Source organism: Chelonia mydas, chromosome 21 (genome assembly GCF_015237465.2).
Source record: "Chelonia mydas isolate rCheMyd1 chromosome 21, rCheMyd1.pri.v2, whole genome shotgun sequence".
NCBI lineage: Eukaryota > Metazoa > Chordata > Testudines > Cheloniidae > Chelonia > Chelonia mydas.
The window spans coordinates 15,991,038-16,014,637 of NC_051261.2; the positions used below are offsets into that span (position 1 = coordinate 15,991,038).

Genomic DNA, 23,600 nt, shown 5'->3' on the forward strand with positions numbered 1-23,600 from the left:
GGATGTGGACAAATTGAAGAGACGCCAGTGGAGGGCAATGAAAATGATTGGGGGCTGGGGCACATGACTTATGAGGGGAGGCTGAGGGAACTGGGCTTATTTAGTCTGCAGAAGAGAAGAGTGAGGGGGGATTTGATAGCAGCCTTCAACTATCTGAAGGGGGGGTCCAAAGAGGATGGAGCTCGGCTGTTCTCAGTGGTGGCAGATGACAGAACAAGGAGCAATGGTCTCAAGGTGCAATGGGGGAGGTCTAGGTTGGATGTTAAGAAAAACTATTTCACTAGGAGGTAGTGAAGCACTGGAATGGGTTACCTAGGGAGGTGGTGGACTCTCCATCCTTAGAGGTTTTTAAGGCCTGGCTTGACAAAGGCCTGGCTGGGATGATTTAGTTGGGGATTGTTCCTGCTTTGAGCAGGGGGTTGGGCTAGATGACCTCCTGAGGTCTCTTCCAGCCCTAATCTTCTATGATTCTATGACTCCATAATCCTGAAGAGAAGCCATGAGCTGGAGGAGAAGGATCTTGGACACCCCAGAGGGTTCTGGAGATTTCTTTGGGCTTGGGCAGAGTGATGAGGAAAGGAAATGTGTATGGTGTTTGCAATTTTGTCTCACTCTGTGTCTTTCTCATACTAACTAAATAAAGAATAACTTGTTTACAGCTTGTGCAGAATTCTGTGTTTTGTGCAGCTCCCATCACATGCAAGGGAGAGGGGAATTATAGACCCAGAGCACCCATGTTGCTGGAATTCTGGCTGAGGAGGTGCTTAAGTTGTGAAGGAGCCTGAGTGGTCAGGGCTGGGCAGTTGGATGGTGGGGGTCTCAACTCTAAGAAAGGGGTGCTAGACAAAGGAGCTGCACCTCAAGGGCATGCCTAGAGACCCCAGAGGGGGCACGGCCTCGACTCTATTCAGACTCTGGAGGCTCAAAGCCCATGGAGCCCAGTGGGATAGGCACCAAAGACAGCAGTCTGGGCGTGCCCAGAGGGAGGGCGATAGCTTCCTCTGTGTATGAGCATACACCACAGTATAGCGCAGGTGCCCTTCAATGGTGCATTCCAATTGCCGTGGTATTACTGAGTCCAGGGGCATTGCCTGTATACAATGGACACATTTAAAAACTTCCTTCCCTCATTTTATCTTGCTATCCTCCCCCACTGCACTGGGCGCATGCACCTTGTGTACATATACTTCCTGCCCTCGTGCCTGCACGACGGACACACACAGTTTCACATACCCAGTAACGACTCCGAAAGTACCTCAGGTGACAGGCATGTAATTACCAATGTAACAATCCATCCAAGAATAGCTTGGCTGTGCCTGGCACGCTAGTACTGCATGAGGATACATTTCTATGATGAATCATCAGCCGGGCTTAGCGGTGCTGGAATGCGCAGGGTAGAAGCAGGTACCTGACCTACAGGAAGTTTGCACTGGCCTAGCTTTGTGTTAACTGAACTCATGAAGTGACGTCCTTAGAAACTGGGTGATGGCAGAGACGAGATGATTCCTATCCCTTACGATGGTCCTGTAAAACCCAGTGGTGTCCTGCAGCCCCTAACGAACTAGACATTCAGTGCCAGCAGCTTAACTGCAGCCAAGTTTCACTATGGCTCATAGAGTAGGTACGTGTATTTCCAAAGGGCAGCATCCCTCCCTCCCTCTCCCCCCTACCCCTGCCCTGCTCTTAGTGGCTTCCATGTGCTGCTAGCCCCAGGCTTCAGTCCAGAGAGCCATTCAGGCTAAGGGGTATTTTTTTTTCTCCTTCATGTTTTGTTACCATCCTGCACCCTCCACACCAATGGCATCTTTGGTGCCATTCAGGGTAGCTTATGGCCAGCGGTGTGGCATAAAGCAGCTACAGGTTGGTACCAAGCCCCAGAGTAAGGTAGGGAGCTGTCTGATGGCCGTTCCCATAGGTGAATTTCATGTGGGCTTAACTAAGTACATTTTATTAGCACAGGAGAGATCCCATGTCTGCTTGTTAGCCATTCAGAGGACCCAAACCAAGGCTGGGGATGGCAGAGAGAGGAACGGGGGCTTTAACTCCTAGAATCGTGTGCCATGTGCAGGCCTGCAGCTGTGTCGCACTCAGGGCCTCGCACCGCAGAAGACGTGCGGCTGCAGGTTCCCAAGCTGCAGTCACGTCAGCCCGATTACCCCTCTGCTCCCTGAAGGAGAGCCTCTGGTTTCTCTAGGGACCAACTGAAATTGAGGACTCTTCATCTCTTACATCATTTGATCGCACTTGCACGTTCATTTCAGATAGTCATGTCTTGACAAGCAGGTGGTGTCACTGAGTCAGATGAGCAAGGAAGAGCTAATTCCAAAAGATGCCAACCCTAACCATTTCTTATCACAGTACATCTGTTCTCCTTTTCTCACTCCCTCCTAGGCTCAGTGATTAGCCCAAACAAAACAGATTTTAATGGAGCCAAATGAAAAGTTAGAGAGAATATAGGCCATACCTATAGACTGGAGTGGGGGCTGTATCCTGGAAAGCAGGGATTCTGAAAGGATTTAGGGGTCAATTGTGGATAAGCTCCCAGGATGATGCTGTGGCAAAAAGGGCTAATGTGATCCTGGGCTGTATGAATAGGGGAGGAGTGAACAGAACTAAGGACGTGATGTTACCTCTGTGGCTGGCTTTAGGGAGACATGTCCAGGGCTGGTGTTCATGCTTGGGAAAGGATGTTGGAAAATTTGAGTGTGCAGAAGAGAGTCACAAAAATGATTTAAGGTCTGGAGAACATGCCTGTCGGTGAGAGCCCAAGTGCTCAATCTATTTAGCTGATCAAAAAGATGAGTGAGGTCACTTGATGACCATATCTAGTATCTTCAAGGAGAGAAAATACAGCCTAGGACAGGGCTCTGTAATCCAGCGGAGAAAGCCAGAACAAGGACCAATAGTTGGAAGTCAGTCAGACAAATTCAATTTAGAAATTAAGCACAAATATTTAACTGTGTGATTAACTATTGGAACAAACTACCAAGGGACTGGCTGCCTTTCTGAAAGCTATACTTTGGCCAGCCACAAGTTATGCTGTAGCCAAACATAAGTTATTGAGTTTAATGCAGGTGTAAGTGGGTGAAATGTAATGTCCTGTGATATGCAGGAGGACACAGTGTTCTAATGGTCACTTCTGGCCTTAAATCTATTCATGTATGACTCAATGCAGGATCAGACCCTATTAAATGCAATAACTGAAGAATGAACTTTGTGGATACCAACCTGCTACCTGTCTGATTCTTTGTGGGCTCTGTGTGGTGAGGAATGTAACCGGATAAGCCGTGTTTGACTGGCTAAATATTGCACATACACATTGTGAGGAACTGAACCCAGCTGAAACTGAGAACATCAATAGTCTTCCCTGTGACATTGCACCCCATAATGCTTTATAGAAATATGCTTATGAGCGTAAAGATGACATAACTGGAATATGTTTTATGCTAGATATGCCATGTAATATATCTTTGCAAAGGTTATGATCTACTGAATATATTCATCCTATTTGTATGCATGTATCATTTTTATATCTGAAGTTATGCGCGTTGGCTCTATGCTTGTATTCAAAGTGTTTGCTGTAGGAAGCACATAAGACAGATTTGATCAACATAGTGTGAAGGGGTTATTCAAGTAATTGGGAGTACTTAACTAACAATGGACTTTGGGAGATGCCAATCCACATCTGAGCTTTCCTGGGAACGTTCAAACTAACATGTAAACAATGGCGTCAGCCTGCAAAAAGCTGAATCATTCGTAGACATGTGACTTGCCCAGGTGGCTAGAGACCCCCATCTTGTGGCTGTGATGTTGCACAGGAGAGAGGATATAAAAGGCCCTGAAAGCCCCTCCATTTTGTCTTCAGCTGCTCCACCCCAAAGAGATGCCTGAAAGAAACTGGAACAAAGGACAGTAACTACGGGGGTGTTAGTGATTGCTGGACCCAGATTAGGAAGGAGTCTAGTCTGTAAAAGAAGCTGATTGGAACATCTCTGAGGGTGAGATTTACCTGCATTTAGTTTCCTACTGTATTAGGCTTAGACTTGCATGTTTTATTTTATTTTATTTTGCTTGGTAACTTACTTCGTTCTGTCTAGAACCACTTGGAATACTACTTTTTATATTTAATTACTTGGCACCACTTAAATCCTACTTTTTATATTTAATAAAATCACTTTTTACTTATTAATTAATCCAGAGCAAGTAATTAATTCCTGTGGGAGCAAACAGCTGTGCATATCTCTATCAGTGTTATAGAGGGCGAACAATTTATGAGATTACCCTGTATAAGCTTTATACAGAGTAAAATGGATTTATTTGGGGATTGGACCCCAGTCAGAACTGGGTATCTGGGTGTTTTCAGTTAAGCCTGCAGTTTTTGGGGGACGTGGTTCAGACCTGGGGCTGTTTGTAGCAGGCTAGAGTGTGTGGTTCAACGAGGCAGGGTACTGAAGTCCCAAGCTGCCAGGGAAAACGGGCTTAGAGGTAGTCTCAGCACATCAGGTGGTAGTCCCAAGGGGGTCTCTGGGACCCAACCCGTCACATTCCCAGTTTAGTCTTTTGCTTCAGAGGTCCTGAGTACTGACTTTGGAGGAGCTACTTGTGCTCAGCACATCTGAAATTCTGGCCATTAAAGATATATAAAGTATGGGGCTTACAAAGTGAGGGTGCAGCTTGCTCATCTAATATGAAAGAAGAATTACCAGGAGCCCCCCAGTACTCCTGGTTGGTGAAATGAGGCCTCTGGAAGGCCTGTACAAAAGCAGTTGGAGACTTAGGATTTGACTCTTTGTAGCTAGTGTTCTCCATGTATAGTCCACCCCATAGTTTGCTGTCCATATCACAGCAGTCATCTTCCTCCTAAGTCTCTCCACCCTTTGCATCTACACCAACTCAGCCAAGAGCAGGATAAAGGGTGGAACTGAACTATAATTAGTGTCAATTGCGGTGATCCCTTCCCCTACTAATTCCATATGCAAACGTGTGGACATGGTCCAAAAATGCATTCCAGCTTTAATCAAGCTGGTCCATCGTGTCCTATCCACTCCTCTAGCTGTCGCTATCTCTGATGCTTCAGAGGAAGGTGACAGGAGAGGTATACAGAACAATATATTGGGCAGCGGGATTCCTTCCTGACTGCTGCAGCATAAGATTTGGGAACATAAAATATAGGACCAAAAAGGAGCCCCGTGGGCCACTGAGCCCCCACCATCCCTGAAATCTTGTCATAGCATTCCATTTGTAAATGTGTCAGGATCTTATCTTACAACTAGTTTGGTTGGTTGGTTGTCCTCACTCCTCCTAGCTTCACTCCTCTGATGCCTAGAAGCCTTCTACTCATTTTCAGCCTAAATCAATGCCTGGTCTGTGACATCTTCTGCAAGAGTGTCCGTTCTCTTAAATAGCTCTTCTCCCTCATTGGTGTTTACTCTCTAAATACATTGGCAGGTAATCTGACCACCTCTCAGCCCACATTTTGCTAGACCGAACAAGCCAAGCATTTTTCAGTCTCCTCTCCGAGGATCAGTTCTCCATTGGATGGGATGGGAACCTGGGACGCAGCGACCATGAGATGGTCGAGTTCAGGATCCTGACACAGGGAAGAAAGGAGAGCAGCAGAATACGGACCCTGGACTTCAGAAAAGCAGACTTTGACTCCCTCAGGGAACTGCTGGGCAGGATCCCCTGGGAGAATAACATGAGGGAGAAGGGAGTCCAGGAGAGCTGGCTGTATTTTAAAGAATCCTTATTGAGGTTACAGGGACAAACCATCCCGCTGTGTAGAAAGAATAGTAAATATGGCAGGCGACCAGCTTGGCTTAACAGTGAAATCCTTGCTGATATTAAACACAAAAAAGAAGATTACAAGAAGTGGAAGACTGGACAAGTGACCAGGGAAGAGTATAAAAATATTGCTTGGGCATGCAGGAGTGAAATCAGGAAGGCCAAATCACACCTGGAGTTGCAGCTAGCAAGAGATGTTAAGAGTAACAAGAAGGGTTTCTTCAGGTATGTTAGCAACAAGAAGAAAGTCAAGGAAAGTGTGGGCCTCTTACTGAATGAGGGAGGCAACCTAGTGACAGAGGATGTGGAAAAAGCTAATATACTCAATGCTTTTTTTGCCTCTGTCTTCACGAACAAGGTCAGCTCCCAGACTGCTGCACTGGGCAGCACAGCATGGGGAGGAGGTGACCAGCCCTCTGTGGAGAAAGAAGTGGTTCGGAACTATTTAGAAAAGCTGGACGAGCACAAGTCCATGGGGCCGGATGCGCTGCATCAGAGAGTGCTAAAGGAGTTGGCGGATGTGATTGCAGAGCCATTGGCCATTATCTTTGAAAACTCATGGCGATCGGGGGAGGTCCCAGACGACTGGAAAAAGGCTAATGTAGTGCCCATCTTTAAAAAAGGGAAGGAGGAGGATCCTGGGAACTACAGGCCAGTCAGCCTCACCTCAGTCCCTGGAAAAATCATGGAACAGGTTGTCAAGGAATCAATTCTGAAGCACTTAGAGGAGAGGAAAGTGATCAGGAACAGTCAGCATGGATTCACCAAGGGCAAGTCATGCCTGACTAATCTAGTTGCCTTCTATGATGAGATAACTGGCTCTGTGGATAAGGGGAAAGCAGTGGACGTGTTATTCCTTGACTTTAGCAAAGCTTTTGACATGGTCTCCCACAGTATTCTTGTCAGCAAGTTAAAGAAGTATGGGCTGGATGAATGGACTATAAGGTGCATAGAAAGTTGGCTAGATTGTCGGGCTCAACGGGTAGCGATCAATGGCTCCATGTCTAGTTGGCAGCCGGGATCAAGTGGAGTGCCCCAAGCTTCAGTCCTGGGGCTGGTTTTGTTCAATATCTTCATTAATGATCTGGAGGATGGTGTGGATTGTACCCTCAGCAAGTTTGCAGATGACACTAAACTGGGAGGAGAGGTAGATACGCTGGAGGGTAGGGATAGCATACAGAGGGCCCTAGACAAAATTAGAGGATTGGACCAAAAGAAATCTGATGAGGTTCAACAAGGACAAGTGCAGAGTCCTGCACTTAGGACGGAAGAATCCCATGCACCGCTACAGACTAGGGACCGAATGGCTCGGCAGCTGTTCTGGAGAAAAGGACCTAGGGGTTACAGTGGACGAGAAGCTGGATAGGAGTCAACAGTGTGCCCTTGTTGCCAAGAAGGCCAATGGCATTTTGGGATGTATAAGTGGGGACATTGCCAGCAGATGGAGGGACGTGATCGTTCCCCTCTATTTGACATTGGTGAGGCCTCATCTGGAGTACTGTGTCCAGTTTTGGGCCCCGCACTACAGGAAGGATGTGGAAAAATTGGAAAGAGTCCAGCGGAGGGCAACAAAAATGATTAGGGGACTGGAACACATGACTTATGAGGAGAGGCTGAGGGAACTGGGATTGTTTAGTCTGCGGAAGAGAAGAATGAGGGGGGATTTGATGGCTGCTTTCAACTACCTGAAAGGGGGTTCCAAAGAGGATGGCTCTAGACTGTTCTCAGTGGTAGCAGATGACGGAACAAGGAGTAATGGTCTCAAGTTGCAGTGGGGGAGATTTAGGTTGGATATTAGGAAAAACTTTTTCACTAGGAGGGTGGTGAAACACTGGAATGCGTTACCTAGGGAGGTGGTGGAATCTCCTTCCTTAGAAGTTTTTAAGGTCAGGCTTGACAAAGCCCTGGCTGGGATGATTTAGTCGGGGATTTGTCCTGCTTTGAGCAGGGGATTGGACTAGATGACCTCCTGAGGTCCCTTCCAACCCTGATATTCTATGATCACCCTAGCAGCCCTTTCCTGCACCTGGTCTGGTGCCTTCATCTTTCTTGAACACGGGGGACCCATGTTGTGCACAATAATCCAGTTGAGGAGGTCTGACCAGTTTCAAATGGGCGTTTTACTCTTCAGTACTTCCACCGGCAGGGAAAGCAAAACCACCACCCTCCAGAGAGAAAAGTTCAAAGACATTTCAGCCATTTTTATTGGATTTCAGATTTTTCCAGTGAAGCAAATACATATGGTGCAGCCAAAACAACTGACACTATTCTCACATCTCTACAGCATAGACCGTACAGCTACGGATGGGTCAGTTACAAAGACAGATGATGATCTGACACTTCCCTTTCCTAGGAATTTACAATACATAAAACGAAGCACATGTGGGGACCCCCCCCCCAAACCCACAGAGCTCACCTCAGCCTAAGTTAAGGGAGTTATTTACAAAACTACTGTCCTCTGGAAATATCAGGCCCAAACATGTGTGGCAGGGCCAGCATTGGTGCTGGGTATGTTCCCTCCCTGGTAATTCTCTTTCCCCCTCCCACCCACCCACTACAAACAAGAGCACATGCTATGTACACTGGGCATGTTCTCACTGGTATTGCTTTGGGGATATGCTAAGCCCAATTTTGGCATTCAAACACCAACAGACAAAACATCCTTGGCTCAAAATACACTTAGAATGAGGGAGGAGAATATACTGTCAAAGAGGATGTCACAGTTAAAGATATGCATTTACAAACCAGCGCCTCTCTGAACAGTACGGCGTTACTCCCGGGAAGTGAGATTTATGCCCTTACCACATCAGGTGTTTTGCTGAACTCTGTTCTCTGGCAAATGAGCTGCTTTGAGCGGACACACCCAGCCACTTGGTTGCAGTGACCTCTGTTATCCCAGTGGGCTGATTTTCCTTACAACTGTTTTATACCAGCATCATTCCACTGACTTCAGTAGAGTTACCCCAGATTCACACCACGGTGCGAGAGGAGACTAGAGTCTACTATCACCAATTTTTATAGAGAATAGTAGCTGTAAAATAGCTCTGGGGGCACAGAGATGGCTGATAATGTGTGATTTGCCATATCAGCTTCACGGGCTCTCTTATGTGATTCAGTAACTAACCCCACACTAAAGGGACAATGTTTTTGAAGAAAGAACAAGGAGGACTTGTGGCACCTTACAGACTAACAAATTTATTTGAGCATAAGCTTTCGTGGGCTAAAGCTCACTTCATCAGATGCATGTAGTGGAAAAAATGTTTTTGAAGCTATTTTCTAGCTTTAGCTAAAACGCTCTATGGAAGTAATGGAATTTATACCAGGTATGGATCTGGCCCTTGAGTGCAGTAATTACTAATGAAATCCTATCATCTTTATAAAGTACCCAATTACAGCAATTTGTGCCTTAACTAAAAGTGATATACGACATTCAGCTACTTCTACAACTGACAGTGGTGGTGCCTTAAAATAAAGGCACTGTATGTCAATTAACTGCAAAATTACACTGCAAGTCCCTCAGTATGCCATTGATGCATTTAACAGTTCATCAGGTTGTCCCTATTAACTTTACAGCTATGGACATTCAGCTCCAGAATTTCAAAGGAGTGTGTCCCATTTACACGTACAACTCCATGCATAAACTGCAAGCGTACAATTGTTGAGATTGCACCTACAACCACCAGTAATGAGAAATGTGATGCCTGCCAAAAATATGCACAATGCACTTTAAAACAGAAAAGATATCTTGCACAAGCCAAGTTTGATGTTCTCCTAAGAACATTTTGAACAACATAAATGGAGCGGTTACGTATTTGAAAGGTATGATGGCATCATGTCCCAGGGCCAAATTCCTTCTTGAGACTGGGACTATGATTTTGTTTAGCCTACAAAGTCGACAAATCCATCCCAGGGAGGCTTTGTTCTCCATCTGTTTTACTTGGCTGACATCCTTGCACAGAAAGCTCAGAAATAAACATGTATGGGTACAAGAAAGAGATATTGTTCATCAAGGTGCAAAGGGTTAAAAATACCTTTTGCATCCCAAGTGAAAAAGCAACTGGCTAACAGCTTCCACCCTACCATTTCCTTCTTGCCTTTTTACCCGGACTGGAGACGCCCTCTCCATTCTACTGCAAAAGGGTGCAAGTTCTGTCCCTTTGCTCAGACCTAGAGAATAGCCATAGCAGGACCTACCTAAACTCCGTGAGCCAGATCCCAGCTGGTGTAAACTGACAAAACTCCAGTGACGATAACAGAGTTTGCTGCATTACCCCAGCTGAGGAGCTGACCCTAGACTTTTGCAACAAAACACTTGCATTATTTTCCTTCTCTCTCACTCACTTCCTTAATTACTTCTTTCCAGGAGCGCCACGGAGCCCTCGAATCTGTAGAATAACTTGTTTGCGCTAAGCAATGGTGTCACATGCAGGACAACTAGCCCAGGTCTTCTGCAAACGTGTTCCATTCACATAGCTGATCCTATCCCTTTCCCCAAACAACACATGTTCGCTCAACAGCACTGGAGTTAGTGTGGACTTTTTCAAAAGAGCAAGACAGAGCCATCGGTTTCATCCTGTTAATGTCATAGAAGAAATGTACTGGTAGGTCTTTTCTACCACATACAGGATGAACTGGATAGCATCTGGGACCGGAAAGTATTCCTGACTGTCCTTCCTTAAAGAGCTCTCTTTAACTTCCTTAACCACTCAAATACTAATATTTTATGTTGGTTTCTACCAACAGTGATAAAACAGCTGTTTGTCTTTGCCTTTTATCCCCATTTAGTATGCACAATGTCCCTGGGAAACAATGTCATGTCCCATTGTCAAGCTGAGCCTATCTAATGCCAAGCTTTGCCAGTTCCAGCATTATTAGGAAAGCAATGGCGGTATTTAGTAAGATACATGTCTTTTATGTTTGCTGTGGTGTTTTAAATGGTTTGTGGCCTCAGCAGCTTCCATGCTCTAGACTATCGGTGACTAATGTACAGTAACATACAGCTTATGAGAAGATTTTCCGAGGCCCTGCTTCCAGTGATATTTCTCACACATGTTTCAGAATAGCAGCCATGTTAGTCTGTATCCGCAAAAAGAACAGGAGTACTTGTGGCACCTTAGAGACTAACCAATTTATTAGAGCATAAGCTTTCATAGGCTATAGCCCACTTCATCGGATGCATAGAATGGAACATAAAGTAAGAAGATTATATATATATATACACACACATATACATATACACACAGAGAACATGAAAAGGTGGAGTAAGAGGCTAATTAATTAAGATGAGCTATTACCAGCGGGAGGAAAAACTTTTGTAGTGATAATCAAGATGGCCCATTTAGACAGTTGACAAGAAGATGTGAGGATACTTAACATGGGAAAATAGATTCAATATGGGTAATGACCCAGCCACTCCCAGCCTCTATTCAAAGCCAAGTTAATAGTATCTAATTTGCATATTAATTCAAGCTCAGCAGTTTCTTGCTGGAGTCTGTTTTTGAAGCTTTTCTGTTGCAAAATTGCCACCTTTAAGTCTGTTACTGAGTGGCCAGAGAGGCTGAAGTGTTCTCCTACCAGTTTTTGAAAGTTATGATTCCTGATGTCAGATTTGTGTCCATTTATTCTTTTGTGTAGAGACTGTCCGGTTTGGCCAATGTTTTTTACTCCTGCTGATAATAGCTCATCTTAATTAATTAGCCTCTTACTCCACCTTTTCACGTTCTCTGTATGTATAAATATATCTCCTTACTATATGTTCCATTCTACGCATCCGATGAAGTGGGCTATAGCCCACAAAACTTACGCTCAAATAAATTTGTTAGTCTATAGGGTGCCACAAGTACTCCTGTTCTATTTCTCCGACATGAATTTGCTTCTTGAGATTTAGAAACCATGTAACCTATGAGAGAAAATACTTATCTCTGAATATGAAAGCTGACTTGACAAAGAGTCGAAAGCAGAAAGAAGCCCATGTCCACCAAGTTTAGAAATAACCAGCCATCTAAAACATTATGGTTTGTATCGGTCTACAGTGGCCATCTACAATGGAATAAACACATAGCATATAGTTAGTAGTTTTACACATTTGCATAAGAATGGGTTGTGACATGGGTTGGTACAGTTGTGTTTAGTGCATATATACATACACATACACACACACACACCTATATGGTGGGATTTTCCTAAGTGCCTAAATGGGTGAAGGTGCACAACGCCCATTGGCTTTCAGTGGAAATTGCGGAATTAACTGTTTTAAATATCTCTTTGGCAAATCCCACTCTGTGTGTATCTGTGTGTCTACACACACACACAATTTGAAAAGAAGAGTTATTGACAACAGAAAACTTTAAACGCAAATTCCTCCTCCCCCCGCCATCCCCCCAAAATGCTTTAAAATATCTGTTATCAACCACAAAAAAATTGCATACTTAGTTTGCTTTACAGTTGGATTAACTCTATAAACACTGTATATCTGTAATGTCCTAACTGATCCCTTGAGGATTAAGTCATTCCAGACACGAACCAGCGACAAACTCTGCAAGGGAAAGACAAACAAACACCTTCATTACTCATTTCAAAATGTCTTTTCCACATTCAGAAACGTCCTCACCCTTCGACTCTCCGTAATCCTCACATCCTTTCCCTGTGCTGTTCCCCTCCCCTCCCTGAATCTGTGGTAAGGTTACAAGTATCTATCAGACCATGATTCTCAGCGGAGATGGTTACGTTATTCGTCACAGCTGAAATTCACCCCTGTGCAGGGGGACTTGATTCCATCATTTTTGCCCCACCACGGGGACGTTTTGGGGGGCCCACAGTGTTTGACCACACAGGACATACCGCAGAAGGGGGCCAATTACTAATTTTGGATGCCCCAATTTCTGGGGTGCCCAAACTCCAGATGTGAAAGGCCTGATGTGTTAGAGATGCTGAGCAGCCCCAACTCCTGTTCGCTTCAGTTGGAGTTATGGGCAATCAACACCTCTGAAGATCAGGTTCTCCCAGTGGCATGCAATTGTGCATTTGCATCCAAAATGGCAACTTCCACACAGCGTGACATCACGCACACCACGCGTGTGAGGCCGCGCTGTGCAGCGGATGCCATTTTGTCCTACAAAATGGTGTCCTCCTTGTGGTGTGACCTCACACGTGGTGCATGCGGAAGACGCCATTTTGTTTGCATGTTTGGGGACTGGACAGAATCGTCCCATGGGCACAGCCAGTCCTGGGGCATGCAGTACATGTGTGCATAAAATGACGGCATGCCACTGGACCCTACATGTCTCAGATTGCTTGACCAAAAATTGAAGCAATGAATTTTAGTGAATACTTCAAAATCCTGGTGGCCTTAACCTCTCAGCCTTGGCTTCCCTACCTGAAATATGCAGATCCTAGTACACTTCTTAGCTATCTCAATGGGCTTTTCTGAGGACTAATGAGGCTCAAAGTGCCTAGAAGCTGTTAAGTGCCATATTAAATTTGGGAATCATTCCACGCTAATCACAAGGTCTGATTAATGTGACTCGTGGTTCAAGAACTAACATGTTCTTGGAGAGAGCTGAAACAGAAGCTGCATTGCCCAGTAATTGCATTCTGCAAACTGCTGTTGAACAGTTCATATTCTAGCTTGGGAAGAAAGGTCAAAGCCACTGAAGGGCTGCCCTAGTTGTAGAGAGGAGGTTTCCTGGTCACATCACATGCTGTGTTCAATGTGCTAGGCCCTGTACGAACATAGAGAAGGTACAGTTTCTGTCCTGCCGACTTCATCTGTGTAGCTGTTACACATGTGAGTCGGAAGGAAATGGCTTCCCTATATCTTAGGCCAATGAGGCAATTTCTGTGTTACAAACAGCTAAGGCTGATGATTGGAATTTTTTCCTCCCCTATTGAAAATTTGGACTGTTTATTGAAAAACCAAACACTGGAAATTTTTGTTGACCTAAAACTAAGTTTTTGGCCGAAAAGGTTTTCGATTGAAAGTCAAAGGTTTCTTTAAAAAGCACTTTTTTAGTGAAAAATGTCACTGACTCAACCTGTTTTCTGGTGAAACAGGGTTTTCATGGAATATTTGCAACTGGCCCTAGAAACAGCCTCACATGCTTCCCAAATGTAAGTGAGCAGAGCAGCATTTACATGACATGACACTGCTGCTGGTTTGTCCTTGAACACCATGTTTTTTCCAGCAGTGACGATCCCCTTCTCACCTGCAGGCTGAACTTGTGCTGAAGGTCTCTGCTTAGAATCTGGAAGTCAGGGTCCTGAAAGTGCTCCCGGTTAAGGACCCTAACATGTTCTTATCGAATCCTTGCTGCAGAATGAGACGTGGAAGTTATTGGAAGGCAGTTAATGCAGGTAACTTGCAAATCAATAATTATCTAATGTCATTACCCATGTATCAAATTCCTCAGTCCTACCTCAAAGACCACCTGCATCCAGCAAGTTGGCTGCATGCACTCACTATGTCCTTTGCAGAAACATTAATGTTGCATGCACCTTGTGCAATCTTTTGCCTGCACAAAGCATGCAGTGAGCATGCAAACAGTCACAGTTATTGAGGGAATGAGTCTTTCCTGCATTGTCTTCCCTCTATAGATAGCAGGACCTCAACCCGCCTTGCTGAGGAAATATCGTTGCCTATACTGGAAAGTCAGTAAGGATCAGGTATGTATGATGCATATTTGTGCAACAACTATGTGTAAAATATGCTAGAGTGACTCTGTCTTGTCAAATTGGAGGTGGAATTGGTGTCTTAAGGAGGGCTGCTGTAAGGTTAAAAACAGAAAAAAAAAAAACCCTCACCATCAACCTTTGTGTGGATTTGAGGCCCACAAGTTGCCCCCATTTTCCACACTTGCCCCTTCCCCTCGGTCAATCCTTTTACTCCCTTATGCTGTTGGCTTTCCATGGTGTGGGGAGGAGAACCCCGGTTTGGTGAAAGAAACCAGTCTGGAACAGAGGCTAGTCCCGACTCTGCCAGTTTGGGGATTTTGCTGGGGAAGGGGAGGGGACCTGACAAATGCTGGCTGCTTCTCTTGTTGGTCTAACGGATTATTCTGTCCCTGAAGTAGGGGAGGTGACCACAGGGCAGGTCTGGGGATAAAAGAGGAAGTGTGGGACTAGAGAAAAGGAACCCGTGTTGGGGGCTGTCACAATCACTTCTCCTCTAGCCACACAAGTTAGGGACTGCGTGGAGCTGCTTCTTCCACTCGCGCTGGCTTCGCACCAGTGGATCTGCATGGGCCTCAATGGAGTTATTTACACCAGTGTAAAGGAGAGGTGAATGGGGCCCGTATGTTGGTGGGCAGCTCCAAGGGCACTCTCAAAGCCCCTGGCTTTTCTCATAGACACTGGCAATATTCAACACTGACTTACATCCCTAGCAAATTGACCTCGGGGGTAAATCCAGCCTGCTGCTATCCAGTTAGCTGAGAATCAGGAAAAGGCTAACACTTAGCTTCCTCACCTGTTTGAGAATGCCCTGGAACTCCCTGTATGACCACAGATCACCCAGCAGGAGGCGAGCGGCTTCAGCTGCTTTTGGACAGGAGCTGGAAGGATGAAAGAAATCCAATGACTCTTAGCTGGCCACAACCCACCAACGCAAACAACCCAGCCCCTGTCAGCATGGTGTGAACCAGCTCCACCATTGCAGAGGGTTGGCCAGCCACAATGGAGATCATTCAGCTACATGCTCACAGGTTGCCTTGCAGACATCATTTGGGCAAATGCCAAGGAGGGAGGGGGATTTCTGGGATGGTCCAAAGGGGAGTAACTCAGAGGAATGGGAGGAAGCGGAGCTAAAGAGACACTTCTGAACTGTAGAATCTAAAAAGCTGCAAGACAGGAGGGAAATGGCACAAGGCCCGACTCCTTTGGAACTAGATAGCACAGCTCACTCAGTAATACAAGGAAAGGAACAACCTCGCGCTGCTTTGGGGGGACAGCTGAGATGAGATAGAAGAAATAACAATACAGGTCGAATCTCTCTAGTCCGGCACACTCTGGTCTGGCACCTCAGTCCCCGGAAAAATCATGGAGCAGGTCCTCAAGGAATCAATCCTGAAGCACTTACACGAGAGGAAACTGATCAGGAACAGTCAGCATGGATTCACCAAGGGTAGGTCATGCCTGACTAATCTAATAGCCTTCTATGATGAGATTACTGATTCTGTGGATGAAGGGAAAGCAGTGGATGTATTGTTTCTTGACTTTAGCAAAGCTTTTGACACGGTCTCCCACAGTATTCTTGTCAGCAAGTTAAAGAAGTATGGGCTGGATGAATGCACTATAAGGTGGGTAGAAAGCTGGCTAGATTGTCGGGCTCAACGGGTAGTGATCAATGGCTCCATGTCTAGTTGGCAGCCGGTGTCAAGTGGAGTGCCCCAGGGGTCGGTCCTGGGGCCGGTTTTGTTCAATATCTTCATAAATGATCTGGAGGATGGTGTGGATTGCACTCTCAGCAAATTTGCAGATGATACTAAACTGGGAGGAGTGGTAGATATGCTGGAGGGCAGGGATAGGATCCAGAGGGACCTAGACAAATTGGAGGATTGGGCCAAAAGAAACCTGATGCGGTTCAACAAGGATAAGTGCAGGGTCCTGCACTTAGGACGGAAGAACCCAATGCACAGCTACAGACTAGGGACCGAATGGCTAGGCAGCAGTTCTGCGGAAAAGGACCTAGGGGTTACAGTGGACGAGAAGCTGGATATGAGTCAGCAGTGTGCCCTTGTTGCCAAGAAGGCCAATGGCATTTTGGGATGTATAAGTAGGGGCATAGCGAGCAGATCGAGGGACGTGATCGTTCCCCTCTATTCGACATTGGTGAGGCCTCATCTGGAGTACTGTGTCCAGTTTTGGGCCCCACACTACAAGAAGGACGTGGATAAATTGGAGAGAGTCCAGCGAAGGGCAACAAAAATGATTAGGGGTCTGGAACACATGACTTATGAGGAGAGGCTGAGGGAAGTGGGATTGTTTAGTCTGCGGAAGAGAAGAATGAGGGGGGATTTGATAGCTGCTTTCAACTACCTGAGAGGTGGTTCCAGAGAGGATGGTTCTAGACTATTCTCAGTGGTAGAAGAGGACAGGACAAGGAGTAATGGTCTCAAGTTGCAGTGGGAGAGGTTTAGGTTGGATATTAGGAAAAACTTTTTCACTAGGAGGGTGGTGAAACACTGGAATGCGTTACCTAGGGAGGTGGTAGAATCTCCTTCCTTGGAAGTTTTTAAGGTCAGGCTTGACAAAGCCTTGGCTGGGATGATTTGATTGGGGATTGGTCCTGCTTTGAGCAGGGGGTTGGACTAGATGACCTCCTGAGGTCCCTTCCAACCCTGATATTCTATGATTCTATGAACATCCGTGGTCTGGCATGATTTTATTTTGTTTTTTATGCTTTATCTACTTATTTCCTTGTGCCAATACAGTAAAATTGTGTAACACCACTAACACTTCGTTACAAAGAGAGCCGGAAAGCCTCGGCTAGGCGGCGCTGCAAGCGTTGTTCCATTCATTCGCCTCAGCGAGATAAAAATAAAGAGAGACCCGTTTGCTACAATATTGGTCAGCAAATTCTCTGGTTCGGGACTGGTCAGGTCCCAAGGGTGCTGGACCTGTACTAGTACCAGCCCTGAAATACTTACTCAGCAAAAATTAATGGGAGTTTGCCCAAGTAACAACTTTGTGAACAAGACTCAGGCCTTCAGGGGTTTGCTTCAGGTCTTCTAAGATTTTGGAACACTTCAGACCCAGAACTGGATCCAAACTTCACGGCTGACTCTGATCACTATAACAGGCCCAATATAAACCCTGACCACCCCGGACTTTCAGAGAGTTCTGACACAGTTCATACTCTGCAACTTGGCCCCAGCTCCAGCCAAAACCCGGACCATGAAGTGCTAGAAAGCAACTCACGCAGGGATGTGGCCAGCTCTAGGTGGGATGCAGCTGTGTCCACGTGACCAGACAAGTAGCAGCAGCAGATGCTGGTCAGACTATGTGAAATGAAGTCAACTGACTATTGGTAAAAACAAACTGACCCCTCCAAACAAGTGTGAAAATTACAGGCAATGATTTCTGCTGAGAGGGAAGGTCAGTTTATACTAGGGCCGATGTACACAGTGGCTGGGTTTTTGACTCTGGAAATCTTTCGGCCTGTGACAAGCTAGAGGCTCTACCCAGTTAATTCCCAAAGGAATGCTGTAAACCTGTAGCAGATTAAGGGTCTGATCCAATTCCTCATGAATCTTTCCACTGACTAATGGAAAGCTGGATTGGTCCTTATTCACCAGAGGTTGCAACAGTCCCTGGGAGGTGGGAGATCCCTGTTCTAGTCCCTTTGCAGAGGGGGGACTGGAACTGTGATCTCCCACAGCTTGGGCAGGTAGCCAGCCACAGGGGACAAAAGAGTGATTTGCATTTTATTAAAAGGGCCCAGAGATGGCGGATCCCTGTTCAAAATCCTTCCCCTCAGCAGGCACAGAGGGGAATTGACCAAGGAGATCCAACATTCCAGGTGAGCACCCTAACCAATATACTATAGAGTATATTTAATTTCACATGCTTAGCGGTTGCTTGGCCTAATCAATGGTTAATTAAAATGGAACAACTGCAACAGAAAAGCCTGAGAGCGCTTGCTGTTTAAACCTCTCCTCAGGCCCCAGCAAGACTTGAACTCAAGTCTATAATAACCTAGGGGCTTCCCTAGCAAGTGGGCTACAGAGGACTTCTAATGCTTAGGCTCAATTAATAGTTAATTAACAAGTGGAACAGTGTCAACAGGAAAGCCAGGGCAGCTCCCTGTTCAAATCCCTTCATGACAGTCGGTCGCTGGAGGACTCAAACCCCTGTCTTCAGCGGCCTGAGCAAGCCCCCCATCCCTTTACCACAGAAGGCTGCTTACAGCAGTTTTTTGCCCAATTCATATTTAACTAAAGAAGACCAGCTTCAGCAGGCAAGACAGGAGGAAAATGTTGTTTAAATCCCTTCTTTTCATTAGGAACAGGGAAGAATTGAGCCAGAGTCACTGCCATTTCAGGTGAGTCCCTAACCACTGGGCAACAGAGGACTTCCTGTTGCTGTGTCTTGCCTTGGCCCAATTAATAGTTAATTGAAGTGGAACAGCTTCAGCAGAAATGACTAATGGAGCCCCGCCTCACCATACCTCTAAGTCCAGCGGTTGGGAATTCACTTGAGATGTAGGAGAACGCGGCTTAAATCCCGTCTCAGCAAACAGCAGGTGATTGAACCAAAGCCTCCCATAGTCTAGGTGAGCACCCAAAATGGTGGACTAGAGAGTGATTCTCAGGCTTTCTGTGGCCCAAGTAATGGTTAATTATTTAATTAAAGTGAAACCGCTTCGAGAAGAGATGGAGAACAACCCTCATCAGAGAACCCCTGGGGTCAGTGATCAGGGCACTCACCTAAAAGAGGGTACACCCCTGTTCCCATCCCTTCCCATCAAGTACAAGGGGAATTGAAGCACATCCCAGCTGAGGGCCCTCGCCACTGAGGTAAGGGTTGGACAGGAGACAGCCACCTTCTTCCCCATCTCCCCTACTTGTGCTCTGTGGTGCTGGGCAGGTACTTGACAATCACCCATGAAATGGTGTAGACGCCTAAGTCACCTGACTCCAGGAGAGGGGTTCCTGGCTGTGGATCACAAGCAGAGATAGGGACCAAACTCCGTGACAGGCTGGGCTTAGCATGGTCCTCCACCCCCTCGGCAGCATCCCCCAGTGGCTGGCTTAGGTGGCTCCCTGCCTGGCGTGCTGGCTTTTGTGGATCCCATTCTGAGGTGCCGGTCTCTCCCCATTCACTGACGAGGGAGCCTAAGCACCTAACTCAGGCTTAGGGAGTCCCATTGTTCTTCCAGTGGTTTTCTAGGCATTTAAAAGTGAGAGCTAGTAATGCTGAATATTGCCACACCCACGTCCCTGTGTGCTGAGACAGAGGGGAGCTGAGTCTACGTGGCCCATATTACAGGCAAGCAGCTTGGCGACCGTACGGGGGCTGCGAATGGACATGACTCAGGCAAACAGCCCTGAGACCAAAGCGGGGTTGTTGGGTTCATACCACAGACTCACCACCAAGTCCCCAGGAGCTGAGAGTGGGCCTGCTTTGTGAATGCCACAAGCACGGAGATCGCTGGGGAATGCAGAATAGGCCCCATCAGTGCGCACCAGGGCCTCACCCCCGCAAACCAGGGTGGGGAACCGAGAACAAGCAGTCTCACTGCATGCCCTAGACACAGAGCCCTGAGCCTGGGGTGCCCAAATGGGTGAGAGAGACATTCTGGAGCTCCCCTTTCCCCCGGGCTCCTGCGGGGGGAAGGGGAGGCGCAGGGTGAGAAGAGCGCTATACAAGCTCGAGCAAGTAATGGTGCAGTGACTGGGCGCTGCTCATGAAGTCTGCCTGCCCATTCTGTGCTTCCATTCGCTTTTCTCTGTGCGCCTTCTCCACAGCTCCAAACGCTTCTCTGAGTGTCTGAGCTTTTCTCTCATCTCACCTTCTGGGAGAACCTCATTGCTCATGCCGGTGCCAAGTGCCAGCCAGTTCAAGCAATTCTCTGCCTCATTTATGAGTTTGTGGATTCTACTGCCATGGTTATTGCTTTTCCTCAGAGCCTGGCTGATGACTGAAGCACCAAGTGGATAGTGCACTGGACTGTGACTCAGGAGACCTGGGTTTGATTCCTGACTCTAGCATTGGTCTGCAGGTTGACCCTGCCTCAGTTTCCCCATCTGTAAAATTAGGATAATGATCCTGGCTTTCTTTGTCAAACACTTTCTAGGAGTATCGTTAATAATAATAATGCTGGGAACCCAGAGCTATAGCAACTGATTGAATAAGAGGTACACGGGATTCATAACAACATCACGGATATTTAGGGCTGGGATTTTCAATTGAAGTTAGGTGCCCAAATTCCTATTGAATTTCAATGGGATGTAGGTTCCTAACTCCCTTAGGATATGTCTACCCTGCAGCGGGGAGGTGCGACTCCCAGCATGGGTAGATAGACTCATGCACCAAATAGCAGTGCGGAGATTGCAGCATGGGCTAGCTGCCAGAGTCCAAGCCTGCCTGAGCCATGGATCCAAGCTTAATTGGCTTGCCTGAACCTTGGCCCCTGCCACAACATCCACACTGCTCTCATTAACAGCTCAAGCACAGCTATTATTCCCTGCGTCTGCCTACCTGCGCAGGGAATCCCGCTGCAGTGCATAGCTCCCAGGCAAGCCCCAGCCTCGATACAGAGGGGTCCTCACTGAGAAGTTAGCACTTCCCATTTGTCACCACAAGATGGTATCTGAGATTCTGCAGTAATCTCCCATAACAAACATCACGTCCTTCTCAGCCCCTACAGTGATAGTACCTGGTGACCGCTGGGTCTTTACCAGCGGTCACTGAACAGCATTGCATCAGGGATGCAGTTGCTCTGGGCCCAATGGGCACGTGCACAAGTTGGCTGCATAATCTCTTAACATGTTTGCGCATGGCCCTCCAGCCTCCTCTTTGCCATCACTCACCCATTTCGGCTCAGGTTTACTACATTATTTAGCATGCTGCTCGTCAAATAAGGCTTGGCCATCTGCGGGTTGGACATGATTAGGTTCCGCATGGTGTAGCAAGCGGAGGACATGATATCTCCCAAATTGCTGTTGTTCCCGGACTGGAAGGCCAGGAGACGGGACACATCTGGAAGCACCTGGGGAGCTAAAGAGGAGGAATATTCCAGTCAGGACTGAAATAAAAACCAGTGCAGATAAATCAGATACTTGAGTAAGTCCTATGCAACATAAGGGCTGCAGAATCAGGCCCTAAGTGAGGCATTAATAATCGTGCAATAGCTGCTATGGCCTAGATCTCATAGGTATCTATGCGCCTAACTCAGTGGGAGTTACACACCTAAATACCTTTGAGGATCTGGTCCTATTTGATCGAAACAATAACCATGGACATGGCTTGGTTATGCTCGGGAAACCGTACACACCACCCCAAGAAGCCAAGTCCAGCCCAACCAGGGGAAACACTCCCTCTCCCAGAAAGAGGCCCAGAGAAACCAGCTGATCTCTCTTACCCATGAAGCATGCCAGGGATCAAGTGAGAGGCCCACTAATGGGGTGAGGTAGCATTTGTTAACCAGACTGTGCACGACTCCAAAAGATGTCAGCTGAGGGTTCCTTATGGTGGCTACAGGCCAGGACAAATAGCATCTCTTGGCCAGCATCACAGCCCTGATGCTCACCAGCCGTGGGGAGGGGACGTGTGACATCAGTGCATTTTTTTGGCGAATCTATGTCCGGTGGTGATGCTTGGCATAGTTCAGCTGATGGGTTTACAACAGAAGATGGGCTTGTGAAAGAAGGGCAGAGGCTAGTCAACCCCTCAGAAACTGCTTTTATGGAAGCTCCTTACCCATGGTTTTGTGGAGAATAGGATGTCGGGACATGTTGCTCAGCAAGGAAGCCCCAGATCGGACAACTTCACTGTTACTGGATTGGAGGAGCCGCGCTATACGAGGCAAACCCTTCTCCTTTAAGCCAATCAGCTGGCTCATTGCATTGGACATCTAGGGGACAAATTAGAATTTGTTAGTGATGCCCAACCCATGCAGGACAGGTGTACTTGAACAAAAAAACTTCAGAAACAGACTTCAAAGAGAAATTGCAGAACTAAAATTCATTTGCAAATTTAACACCATTAATTTGGGCTTGAATAGGGACTGGGAGTGGCTGGCTCACTACAAAAGCAGCTTTGCCTCTCCTGGAATTGACACCTCCTCATCAATTATTGGGAGTGGACCACATACACCCTGATTGAATTGGCCCTGTCAACACTGGTTCTCCACTTGTGAGGTAACTCCCTTCTCTTCATGTGTCAGTACATAATGCCTGCATCTGTAATTTTCACTCCATGCATCTGAAGAAGTGGTTTTTTACCCATGAAAGCTTATGCCCAAATAAATCTGTTGGGTGCCACTGGACTCCTTGTTGTATCCATACAGTATTTCTGGGTATACACACTATAGTATAGCTAGGTCATAAAATAATCATCAATATCATACTTTATTCTTCTGTAGCCTCTTGGATCCAAATCCTCAAAAGGTATTTAGGTGCCTAACTCCCATTTATTTCAATGAGAATTAGGTGCCTAAACACCTTTGAGGATCTGGGTCTCTCCTACGCATCCCTCTCTGTCCATGAACAACTTATATTAGGGGCTCAGCCTGCGTGGGGTGGGAGGGTGCGGGGACAAGGTGGGGAGGTTTATGAGCTTACATCCTATCAACATTAATTGGAGGGTTTTGAGTTTCATGCACAAACTGCCCCTCCCCTGCCACCCCTCCCACCCCAAGAGGAACAAACCACTCCTTGTACAGCTAAATGATACTTTTAAAAAGACAGGTTTCAGAGTAGCAGCCGTGTTAGTCTGTATTCGCAAAAAGAAAAGGAGTACTTGTGGCACCTTAGAGACTAACCAATTTATTCGAGCATAAGCTTTTGTGAGCTACAGCTCCCTTCATCGGATGCATTCAGTGGAAAATACAGTGAGGAGATTTATAGACACACAGAACGTGAAAAAATGGGTGTTATCATACACATTGTAAGGAGAGTGATCACTTAAGATGAGCTATTACCACTTTTAAAAAGACAGGCACTTGCATGAAGTTCTGTCCTTGTTTACACTGGTGTAAATCCAGAGTGACTCCGTTGGCTTGACGCATGCCCAGCAACTCAGTCCATTTAGTTAGGTGCCTACATATGGACACAGAAGCCTGACTTTACACCTTGTTTTTTGAATTCTTGGCCTCAGAG

At 46.5% G+C, this 23,600-nt stretch overlaps 1 protein-coding gene and 1 long non-coding RNA gene across 2 annotated transcripts in view; one reads left to right on the top strand and one right to left on the bottom strand.

Moving 5' to 3' along the window:
- LOC122463488 overlaps nucleotides 1–23,600 on the top strand; it is a 42,339-nt gene that overhangs the window by 16,663 nt on the left and 2,076 nt on the right. Inside the window, exons 2-3 of the long non-coding RNA XR_006286911.1 lie at nucleotides 13,995–14,136; nucleotides 14,377–14,445. This is a non-coding gene — a long non-coding RNA (uncharacterized LOC122463488). The remainder of the gene's footprint in view (nucleotides 1–13,994; nucleotides 14,137–14,376; nucleotides 14,446–23,600) is intronic.
- Nucleotides 11,532–23,600, bottom strand: part of PKP1 (plakophilin 1) — a 51,024-nt gene continuing 38,955 nt past the window's right edge. Inside the window, exons 10-14 of the mRNA XM_037885052.2 lie at nucleotides 22,201–22,354; nucleotides 21,312–21,498; nucleotides 15,248–15,332; nucleotides 13,989–14,092; nucleotides 11,532–12,319 (exon numbers count right to left, since the gene is read on the bottom strand). Coding sequence (XP_037740980.1) covers nucleotides 14,021–14,092; nucleotides 15,248–15,332; nucleotides 21,312–21,498; nucleotides 22,201–22,354 — 498 coding nt within the window. The 3' untranslated portion in view covers nucleotides 11,532–12,319; nucleotides 13,989–14,020. The remainder of the gene's footprint in view (nucleotides 12,320–13,988; nucleotides 14,093–15,247; nucleotides 15,333–21,311; nucleotides 21,499–22,200; nucleotides 22,355–23,600) is intronic.